The 12282-nt window shown below is 33.2% G+C and overlaps 1 protein-coding gene across 2 annotated transcripts in view; it reads left to right on the top strand.

Moving 5' to 3' along the window:
• The window catches only part of LRRTM4 (leucine rich repeat transmembrane neuronal 4), a 696009-nt gene that overhangs the window by 310676 nt on the left and 373051 nt on the right, over window positions 1-12282 (top strand). The window contains exon 4 of one of the 2 annotated variants that reach the window (XM_032880689.1): window positions 4704-4760. The exons of the other annotated variant lie outside the window; for it this stretch is intronic. Coding sequence (XP_032736580.1) covers window positions 4704-4736 — 33 coding nt within the window. The 3' untranslated portion in view covers window positions 4737-4760. Of the gene's footprint in view, window positions 1-4703; window positions 4761-12282 lie in introns of those variants that run through there. 2 annotated transcript variants of the gene reach the window in all.

A 12282-nucleotide genomic window follows, 5' to 3' on the forward strand; every position in this document is an offset into this window, starting at 1 on the left:
TGAAAGTGTAATCCTCCATAAAGGGAGGTATTTTAGCTTACTGGGAGAGCACAGTCTCTGGGGCCAGATTGTCAAAGGTCAAATCCTGGCTTTTCCCACTTATGAACATTGTTTTTTTTTTTTTTAATGTTATGTTAGTCACCATACAGTACATAATTCGTTTTTGATGTAGTGTTACAAGATTCATTGTTATTTATAACCCCCAGTTCTCCATGCAATACGTGCCCTGCTTAATACCCATCACCAGGCTCACCCATCCCCCCAGGCCCCTTCCTTCTAAAACCCTCGGTTTTTTTCTCAGAGTCCACAGTCTTTCACAGTTCCTCTCCCCCATGATTCCGCCCCCCCGCAACTTTTCCCTTCCTTTTCCTAATGTCGTCCATGCTAGCATTTGATCTTGGGCTGATTACTTACCTTTTTGTTTTTTCAATTGCCTCATGTATAACATGAGCATACTAATAGTACCTGCCTCAGAGGGTGGTTGTTTGGAGCCAAGTGAGCTAAAATACATATGGCTTTACTATCTGGTATGTAGCCAGTGCTGGACAAGTAATTGCTCTTATTATTATATTATCATTATTAAGACTCAAGTCTTTAATTTCTAGCCAAGTGTCTTCAGAATATAGTTTAGGTAGTGTCCCTATAAGGAATATTTAATAATATTTACTGATTTAGCACTCAATAAGTGCTATCCCACTAAAGCAGTGAGTAGGAGGCTATTGAGATAAAGTCCAGGTTGCCCTTGGTCCTAGAGAATGTGCAATGACCAAAGCAACCCTTGGTACATAAGTTACACAAGGAAGAAATAAAAGTTGATTGGTAAACTGTTGAGGTTTTGAGAATTTACTATACTATATGATCTAGTCTAACCCATCTGAAACTCATATCTATCAACATAAAATCATGTTTATTTGTGTATTTATTTTTCTCATAAGAGGAAAAGGAAGATTTAAATGAAAATAGAATTTAACACACTATTTCCCCTGGCTGACATAAGGCATAGAAGGAAAAAGAACTAGAACTTTCCATACCTTTGGAAGACACCAGGTTCTCAATAAATGAAAGAAAAATAATTAACCTAGTATCATTCCCTATCATAATGATACATTAAATGGATGGGAAGAATAATCATGGCACAAGAGATACTTACTGTACAGATTAGAATAATTGAAGTTCAACTAAAATGAGTTAATTTCCCAAGGTCTCATAAAAAAATAGATGGAAAATAAAAAAATATGCCTCACCGAGGCCCCATTCCCACGTGCTACTTCCCAACTCATTTACAGTTCCAATATGTGATTTATTGTACAAAGAACAGAACAGTATTTCGGAGATATAATAGATTGACCTCAATTATTGCAAATAATAACATTATATGAGTTATACTAATGTGTTTGACTAGGACATTCTTCTATATAAGTTGTCCTTATATTATTAAGTCTAATAATTTCCAAAATCAGCAGTCTGAAATAAGAGTAACTGATGTTCCTCATTTCACATAATACAAATATATGGAAAAACTAATGACAATTTTATTTTGTCCTACTCTGATAGCTATAGATTATAAAGAGTAAACAATGCATCAGACTTACTTACCTAATTTCTTACATAATATCAGTATTCTCAAAAGTAATTTCTTTGGAACATACTTATTTTGGGATGTCTTAATATATTTCCATTACTTAATGGGAAAACTATAAATAGACTTCCAGTAAGACTATGAGGAAGGCAAGAATGGCCACTATTCCTTTTCCTATTGAACACTGTGCTAGAGATATAAATCCAGGATGCTGTAATTAAAAGAAAGGTAGGCATACTGGTATCAAAAGAGAAAAAAATTGCCAAATAGACCAACAGATTTAGTAATTGTAACTCATCCAGCCATTGGGAGAAGACCAAAAAAGTTAAAGAATAAAAAAAAAAATTGTATACACTCAAAACTAGAATAAAGGAAACTTGGGTGCCTGAATGGCTTGGTCAGTTAAGCGACTGGCTCTTGATTTCAGCTGTGATCATGATCTCAGAGTCCTAGGATCCAGCCCCATACTGAGCCCTGCACTGGGCTCTGGAGTCTGCTTAGCACTGGGCTCTGGAGTCTGCTTAGGGTTTCTTTTTTCTCTCCCTCAGCCCCTCCCCCAACTCACACTTGCTCCCTTGCTCTCTCCTTCTCTCTCTCAAATAAATAATTTTTTTAAAAGATTTTATTTATTTATTTGACAGAGAAAGAGAGAGAGATCACAAGTAGGCAGAGAGGCAGGCAAAGAGAGGAGGGAAGCAGGCTCCCTGCTGAGCAGAGAGCCCAATGTGGGGCTCGATCCCAGGACCCTGAGATCATGACCTGAGCCAAAGGCAGCGGCTTAACCCACTGAGCCACCCAGGCGCCCCTAAAGAAATATTTTTTAAAAAGAGTAAAGCAATCTATTGTGTTGGACTTACTTCTTAAATCATTCTAAAATTTCAGCCAATTCTTTTTAAAATGGCATATTTCTTACATTTTTATTTTTCTTATATTAAGTATTCATATATATTTTCCTTTAAATTCAAACTCATAAATCTTAGGTACAACTTAATGAAAGTTGTTAAATAGCAATTTGTTTTTTGTCTCCTCTCTTGTCCTATTTTGATCTCATGTATGTTACAGACTTCTCATGTTGCCCCTTAACAATATCTCTGATTAGTTCTGGCCACTGTTATCCCCTTATTAAAAATATAAATTTCTCTTCATTGCCATCAACATTTTGAAAATGACAATAGCTAAACAAATACCCCATTACTACTTATGTACTAATAGATGCATATTCTCTGCGGTAATATATTTGGGTTTTTAGTATGAGTATTCAAAAACCATAATAAGGGTTGATTTCCTCCTATCCTGCACAGTTAATGACTTTTCTACACATATATGGAAATTTTCCTACAGGATTCAATCTTCAAGATCCATGTTAGATACACCTCTTTTATGAAGCCATTTCCTTTCCATACAGTGAACATCTTTGAACCTGGGGATTCACCATAATTAACAGAACTCACGTGTGCTCTTATAACAGAGTTTTCATGTCCTGTTTGGATGGTGAATTATATGGTTACCCACCTATCCTAGAAATTAGAAAATGAGAATCGAAATGAATATTTTTTAATATTGTATCATATTATTAATGCTTATATTTGGTAATTTATTAAATTCAGAATTTGATTTGTCACAATTTCATGATATATGAAATGTATCTAGTATGTATAATGTATTATATATGCTACATATAATCCTTATATTAATTTAAAGACAGAAATTTGACATTGTCTGTATTTACAACTTCACTTGCATACAGTGCATTGAAAGCAGCTATCTTATTAATTTTGAATAAATGAATGATCTCAGTTTTAGATATAGTCCCTTACAGTAAGTGCTAAGTTTTCCTATTTGTTGTTATTAAGTATGTGTATAATTGTTTTATTTACTTAAGCTATAAATGCCTAGCTTTATAAATTCTTCATGACTCATCTCTTCAGTATTAACCTGTTGTATATTTTTATAGAACAGTGCCAAGGGAAATACTTATAAATATTAATAATGTTAATAATTTATTAAGCATTTCCAAGTTGTAAATTAATCCTAATATATTTTCAGGGGCATGTCATTATAGCAAAGGCAGGTAGGATAAAAAATTAATTCCTCCCACCCAATAAACATCTTAAAATATAGTACATATCTATTTTAAATAATTTTAAAAATACAGATGAATAGATAGTAAATATATAAAATAAAAATGGAATATTATTGAATTTAATTAATGATATATCAAGGTATATTATGGATCATGGATTGTTAAACATTTTGATTGCTTCAGCATATCATATATAAAGAAAACACTATAAAATTTAAATTTTAATATTGTAAATTACGATAGTTTAAAAAAAGTCTCCTTTTTTTCCTTTACCTAATTTGAATGATTATAGTGCTCCGATGTGAATAATTTTTTAGTAAATTAAAGAAAACCCACACATGTTGAATTGTCTGTCATCAACTTGGTGTCATAATAGGTTCCATCCACACTCTTTTCTGTGAAAGTCGAAGAGCAGCTTTCACTACATGCTACCTACGGTCCCTTCCTGCATGGGGTAAGGATCAGACCCTTCTAATGAAAGGCCACTGTGCAAGATTTAGAAGGTTGAAGAGAAAGATAGGCCTGTGTTCCCTAAGTGCAGTTGTACCCAGGTGAATGGGTAGAGAGTGTATTTACAGTAAGTTACCAGTAAGTTATTGAGAACATCCTGATTTGTTGATGTTCTTTGGGTACTTGGTGGAAATTCTACAAATTCTTTAGAATTGTGACAGCTTCCATATGAATGCCCAGAACTTCACATTTCAGCTTTTCAGGTGGAAATATTCAGTGACAGCTCCCTTGACTTCCATTATCCCGCATATTAAAATGCTTTCTTACTTCCTACATTAAATTCTTCATACCAGAAATACATGAGGTAGTTTCTCCTGTGCTCTTCAAATCCTAACTGATATGCCAGTAAAAGTGCCCTCCATTAATGGACTTCTATTTTGTCACCTAAGAATTGTAGAGATAGGTTTGTCATAGGGGTGATTATTTCAGGGGCCTGGTGACATTGTCAGAGACCCAGTTCTCTCTATTTCTTTCAACGCCATCCTCAAGATCATTGGCATTTTGTCTTAGACTGGCTCCTCTCCTCACTAGACTTGCAAGACCTGGGCAGAAGAGCTCCTGTGAACACCCATCACTCTGCATCAGAGAAACATTTCTCTACATCTCTTGCCCTGATCCTCAGAACAAAAGGGAACTGTGGCCAAATGCCTGCAAGGTGTGTGAGTTGTGCCACCATCTATTTCAGAACAGTGAAATTTTAAAGCAACAGAAGTGCTTATGTGAAAGAAAGTAAATCAACTTGCTAAATCCTTTCTCTTAGAGAGCGTGAGTCTCATGGAATCTGGCATCCTCACTTCCCAGAAGGGGTGAGTTTTCGTTTTCTTGCTTCCCTATGTGTTCCTCATATGTGTGTGTCCTGATGGTGTGCAACACTTGCACATGGTACTGAAAAATATTCTGTAGTATGATACCAATTTTTATACTGGCAAATATATGGACTCTTAAATATAAGAAAATTAAGTTATTTTACTTCATAAAAATATTGAATATTTAATTTAGTTTCAAAAATTAAAAGTTGTTCCCTTCTCGGCCTTTTGGCTAAAATCAAGTGCAAAAATTAAAAGTTTAGCTTCACTTGAGTTAAGTAAATACTGTCAAGAACAAGGGGGAAATGCACAAGCTAGAATTTTGACTGAAAAATCAAAAGCTTTCTTTTTTCCACATACATATGTTACTAGGTTGATAGCAATGATATTCTTTGAAAAATGCAGGTATTATACATGAAGCTTTCTCAGTCTGCCCAAAGATAAAATATCATGAGAAGCACACATAAAATTTGACCTTAAAACTCTTCTTGGATGCACAATAAGAACGCCATTCAAATCCTGCAAAAAAAAAGTTTATTTAATAAACATAAGACATGAAATACACTAAAAGCAAATTGTGATCTTTGGCAGAAAATCAAATTAATTTTCAACTTGTGCTATCTACAATTGTTTGGCATAGTTTACCAAAACAAACACATAAACAAAAACCAAAAAACCCCACAAAAAACCTGACTTAAGTTTGGCTATTTTCCTTTGGAAAAAATTAAATTTATTTAAAAATCTTTTAGAAAAAGATGATTTTTCAAAAGAAAAAATGAAATTTCAAAGGAAGAGTAATTTTAGTCAATAAAAAACCTGCTGTTTTTAGAATTTTTCCTTTTTTTGGCAACATGCCACATTGAAAAGTTTGACAAAAAAAAAATTAAGTACCATAGTTACAATTTCATGAGAAAGCAGAATTTAAGTACTATAATAGCAATTTATGATGAAATTTTAAAAATAAGAAAGAATTTCAACATAGTTGTGTCAAAATCTTAACTCAAACCACCTAACTAGTGATTTTGCTAAAATGTAGAAAGAATTAAAAATATATGGAATGAAACCATACAGGTTTTTCTTTTAAATGCCTTCATTCTATTTTTATTATAAACATCCCACCCATCAGCTACCAGCATGTATAATATCAATTAAATTATTTTTACTGTTTTACTAATTTTCAGTTATATGAAATTCTAGTTTCATGTACTTATACTTGGAAAGTTTACCTATTGTGGGTAGGAGGTATACCATCTTTTATTTTCCAGCTGGATATCTTTATTTTTACCTTTAAAATATTTAAACATACAGTTAGTAGGTAGGACTTGGTTTATGCTTATGATCCCTGTCCTGTAAAAGTTATGGGTGACCTGCCCCTAATATTCCCAAAATTATAACTGTAGTTGCAGGTGATAGAAATGTAGGAAAATTTCTTTTAACTGCTGTAAAAAAATAAATTAACCTTTCTCAGAATATTTTCAACAGATGGTCCACATGGTAATTTATTTATCCAAGTTTTCTACTTCTTGAGTTAATTAAGTCAAACTGCATTTTACCAAGAAAAATTGCCCATTTTATACGTATTTTCAAATTTCTAGCATATACATAGTGTTTCTTATAATTTTAATCTCCTTAATACTTATCACTAGAGTTTTAATTATATACTTCCACTGGTATTGATGGCTTTTTTCCAAATGAAGTTTGTGAAAACAAACTGTATATTTCAATGATTTACTGAATGTATTTTTAATCATGTATTTGTTTTTTGGGCATTTAATTAATTTTAGATATCTTTATTTTGCCCTCTACCTTATATAAGTTGGAGTTTTTTTTAAATATTTGTAAGATGAATATTCAGATGAATTTTTTCTTGATATAATAAACTCATTTGCATGTAAATATTTATCAGAATAGAACATTAATGATATTTTTTAAATTTCCATATGTCACATTCTTGTTCTTGTTTTATTACTGGCTTTATTTTAGATTTATTTTCTCATTGTTTGAAAAGTTATCTAGAAATTTTTTTGGAAGAAAATAATATGAGTAGTTTGATTCTTTTTATGATGGATTTAAAAAACTTTTATTACTCATTTCTATTTTGTTCATGGTGTTCATAAAATATGTCCTATGTGTGCATTTGGAAACTTACTGAGATTTTATTTGATGCCTCTTAAATAATCATGTTTAAAAATCCATAATGTTATAAATGCTGTAGCTTCCATTTTCTAGGTATAGAGTTTGATAGATCTCTATGAAGCTTATTTTATTAATTAAATTCAATAGTATAATATGCTTAAATAGAACTTCCTCTGGAAAGCATTCCGTAATTAGTACCTGACCCCAGATTAGTTTAGGTACGCCTACTGTACACTACCACAGTATTTTGCATTTTCTAATTCCTGTACAAAGCACATTTTAGACTGAATGGTAACTATATATAATATTATTTTTCCATACTAAGTTATAATCTTAATGAGGCCAAAGACCTTATTTTTATCAATGTGTTTATAAGTTTTGTATGTTGATTGTGTATTTTGTGTACATACATGGTATGTATTTGTACCCCTTAGTGCAATGTCTAGCATATGTCCCTTAGGTGCAGATGACAGGCAGAGATTTCAGTGTGGATAGATTGTATATGAAATGAGTTTGAAAAATCTAGAAGGAGATGCCAGTAAGGGACTGAATATTTGAATCTACTACCTAAAAAACAGGTTGTGCTAGAAATATATATTTAGGTGGAAACAGAAAGAAGACCCAAAATGATCCTTTTAGAAAGTGACCAAATACATAGTGGAAAAATCAAGAACATGTTATATCCAAGACACTAAGAGCAGAAAGCAAGCTTTTGAAGGAGGCACTGACTCCACCAAATGAGGCGAGCAGAGAGACAGAGAGGTAACTAGGGAAGCTTAGGACTAGGAAGTGTTTTTTGGTATAATTTTTTCAGGGAAGGGGAAATAGTCATTAGGGTCTGAAGATGCAGCAGAAAAAGGAATAGCTGAATGTAAGCCCTATAAAGATAAGAAGGAATGATTCTCAGAGCCCAGATAGAGATGTTCATTGCCTTTGATAGGAAGAGGGTACCCCTCTTTCTTTGTCACAGAAAGGTAACATGGAAATCGCTGATACAAACAGGTTTCAAGTTTCAGGGAGTAAACTGTCAATATAGTCAAAGTCATCAGGCCAACATTTTAAAGAAATAATAACGGGATATAATATTTCGTCTGTAGTACAACTTAAATAAAAACGTCTAAAAAGACAAAGAAAATATGTTATATTTAGTGAAAGATAGTATTTGCACTTTTTGTTTTTACCCAGTTCAGTGATAAAACTAAAAAGAATCACAGCTTTTGCTTGTTAAAGGGTGGAGAATTTTTTAAAAATAAAATAAAAATAAAGAAATATCTAAAAGAGATAGTCGGCATAAATATTTTAGTGTGACTTTTATATAGGCAGGCTTGTAGGTGATTGTTGTAGATGTGTTTTGCATGAACGATCTAAAGAGAAAAACCCATGATCCAGTGAGGACACAGGATAAGATGGAAAAAAGCTAAGGAAAGGGATGGTTCAGATTAAGTCAAGGTTCACCATGAGCTGAGAGAACTCTGGAACATCAGTGGCTTCTCAGCTGTCCCACCTCAAGGCAAGGAGGCTGGGTACTTATCACCCTTACATCAGTCAGTCATTGGCTACAGACTTCAATTTCTTCCCTCAGCATTTCTGAGTATGATGGCTCCTGAGGTGGAAAAAGTACAGCTCTGAGCATGTTAGCAGCCATAGGTGGGTACAAGCAATAAATGAGTCTGGGTGAGGCAATCATACTTCTACTATCATGGGTAATGGAAAAAACCCTGTTCTGGGGCATCAGAAAAATTAGTATGTAGATCTCATTCTGTTTTTAATTGGGACAAGAATCATTTTCTTCATATGAAAAAGGCAGTTGGCTTAAATAACTTCTCAGGTTATTTTCAGCGATGCATGTTAGTAGAAAGACCATGGATTTTGGGTGAGAAATCTGTTGAAATAGTTGTTCACCAGTAATAAGCTTACATCAGGTCTTATTTTTTAATCTCTAAGATGTGAATGATAATTCCTAAATCATATTCGAAGTCTTTATCTGATAAAGTTTTTGATACAGCCATCGTCAGTAAATGATTATATTAAAATTTATATATATACATATATATATACATATATATATACACATATATGTTATCTTTTTATATAACCTTTGTCTTTGTGGTTCAGGAAAAAATCTCACCATTTAAAACTATCAGTATACCTTGAATATATGTATGTTGCTAAGACCATTTTTAGTTTTTCATCTAATTAGAAGGGTTTACATCTCTTGTCTTCTTGAATCATTGAATATGGGTCTACAGAGGCTCATATAAGTAAAAGCAGTTAAAGTAGTTTAAATAAAATTAGAAGAGTTTGTCCAAGTGAGAGTGCAGTGACTGGCACATTTTGTTTGTTGGAGGAAGAGAACTGTGCTCAAAGATGATAATCTCTATAATACTCACTATTGTTTTTCTACTGTTTTCCAAAAATCTTGATTCGTTCTGTATTCTGCAGACACCACTTGAGCACAACAAAATAACAGACTGAATTAAGTGTTGACTTCTCTTAGGACATGATTTAATTAGTACAGGCAAGGCTTTTTGCCTGAACCCCAGTAATGAAACATACACTTACCCAGTGTTACTACTTCTCATAAGACCTCACTCACAAGATAGGCAGCTAATTAATGGGTCATAGTTGGCTGATGTGATTTTTTTTAAAAATATTGCATTAACTTAGTATTTCTCTTGATCACTGTGTTTTTTTTTGTCGTTCCTAAAATTATGGATTTGATATGAGTGCCTCACTCACCTTACATTAATTAGTCTTATCTCAGGGCGATAGGATATCCTCTGTGAAAATGACATAGCCATCCTTTACGTAAAATGATAGCATTAAATTTAGATCTTAGTCTAGAAAATTTTAAAAAACATGAAAATATATTTAAATCCTGAGATGAAACGATCCTTGCAATGAAGTGTGAATCAAGTATCTTCTCTAAACATTCTAAAACTTGATGTAGTGCTAACTATAGCAGTGTTTCATTCCTTCATTCATTTATTCATTTAATGAATTTAATATCTTACTATTTATAAAGATGTCCTTCTCAATATGAATTAAATATATGTACCATAAGTTTATATATAAGTTTAAATATATGTACCGTAAGTTTAGATTAAAAAAAAAAAGACTTAGACTAAAAGTTGTATTAAACCACTATCAGTACTGACGTAATATTAAGAAGCTTTATAGGGAGTAAGGAATGTAATAGTTTATAAAGGCATATCTATCAACCCATTGCAGTAGATCTGTATGTCGTTCTACTTTCTATCTTCATCACAATGTAATACCTTTTAAAAGCTCCTATAATGACTCCAAAACTTATTAGTAGCTCTTGGAATTTTTGTTGTGGTAATTGGCGATAATATGAGTAAACCAAGTTTCCCCTGACTCATTGTTGGACATCACGTATTAATTGCCCAATGTAAATTTCTCTATGAAACAGTTGGAAGGATCATATAATTGATACCCAAATATAATAGCAGCACCACTTGCGTGCGAAGGTATTTCATGCCAATTAATTTTCATCCTAGAGAATTATATCTTTCTTATATGAAATGTATGGCATTTTAATTGGATATAGCTCCAATATAATATATATTATATATAACCTCATTATTTCAGGTTTTTTTGAGAAATTCAGTACTAAGTGAATGTTGACAGGTTCTCTCATTTATTTTTTATTTGATAAATGCTTATTAAGTGCTCATTCTATATAAGGTAGTAAACCAAACAAAGAGATAAGACAAACCCTACTTACCCAGGAGCATAAAATCTAGCAAGATGACTGAGAGCTATTTATAATTCATTACAACCCAAGGAAATTTCTGATTAGTATCACATGAGAGGTGCAGACTATATTTTTTAATAGAAGAACAATCACCTCCTCATGATCTTAGAAAGCTTCATGGAAGTAACCTCTTAGAGTATTAGAACTGATTAATAGTACTGTAGAACAGAAAGACTGGACATAGATATCTCAACCACAGAAAAGAATATGTTAAGGAAGCCAGGCACTAAATCTCAATTTAAGTTCCTAGGAACTAGTTCATGGGCACGAAGTTTATAGGAATGAAGCTGGGTTTGATGCTGAATATTAAAAAACAGCAGCTACTAACTTCATTCTGTCACTTTGTAGCCTGGTGATATTAAACACATTGCCTATTTTTCTCTGCCTGTCGGGTCTTTATTTAAAAGTAATGATAGAACAGCTAATATCTATTGATTACTATATGCCAAACACTGTGGTAAGCGTATTAAGCATTATTTCACATAATCTTCATAAGAAACTCATAGGGTGGGCTCTCATTTTAGCCAGCTAAAGCTTAGAGAGGTTTAGTAACTTGCCTAAAGTCACACGACTTGTAAAGTGCTGAATGGGAATGAAAATTAGGCCTGTTTGACTTCAGTTTCCAGGATCCTATCTAAGCCAATTCACTCTATCCTGTTTAACTCTCGGAGTAAAGGTTAGTTTTAAAAAGATGTATGCAGCTTGTGAATACCTACCTAATCTTGAATGAGAGACAATCTCAGCATATAATTTAGAGTTTGTTTCTTGTTTGTAGTTTACTTTGATTTCTCCACCCCTACCACCAACCCTGACACCCATGATCACCCCACACATGCACACAACCCACGCTTGCTGTGTGATTTTTTTCAATATGCTTTCTTAACTGTTAGTTGTAAAGGGAAAGTAAAATGGAAACTATACTCTTAAAGTTTTGTGGAAGGCAGGTGGTATATAAATAATAGCCCTTCTACACATCCGTGCCCAAATCTATAGAGTAATAAATACATGAAACTAATAGATCAAAATATGACCTTTATGACCAATATAGCCATTTAGAAAATTGCTGTGATCTGTGGACAAGTGGGCATGCCAATAATTCATCCCATAAGCACTGGACAGCTATAGATTTTTCCCCACCAGGAGTGGTCTCCTCACCACAAGACTGGGAGCAGACCAAAACATGTGGCTCTGAGGTCAGGTTGGTTTCTAAAGATGCCGCAGCTGAGTCAAGCATGCTCAGTTCCTTTTCCAGAGATTAATGAATCTATAATTCATTTCTCTCCCCACAGGAGAGAATGAGTGACAAGTGGAGAGGTAGGGAGATAAAGGCCAGAAGTTTAGTGTAGGTCAGTGGTTTTCATTCCTGGCTGCACTGTGTACCATGCAGAAC

Source organism: Lontra canadensis, unplaced genomic scaffold (genome assembly GCF_010015895.1).
Source record: "Lontra canadensis isolate GAN:19392208 unplaced genomic scaffold, GSC_riverotter_1.0 scaffold71, whole genome shotgun sequence".
Classification (NCBI taxonomy): domain Eukaryota; kingdom Metazoa; phylum Chordata; class Mammalia; order Carnivora; family Mustelidae; genus Lontra; species Lontra canadensis.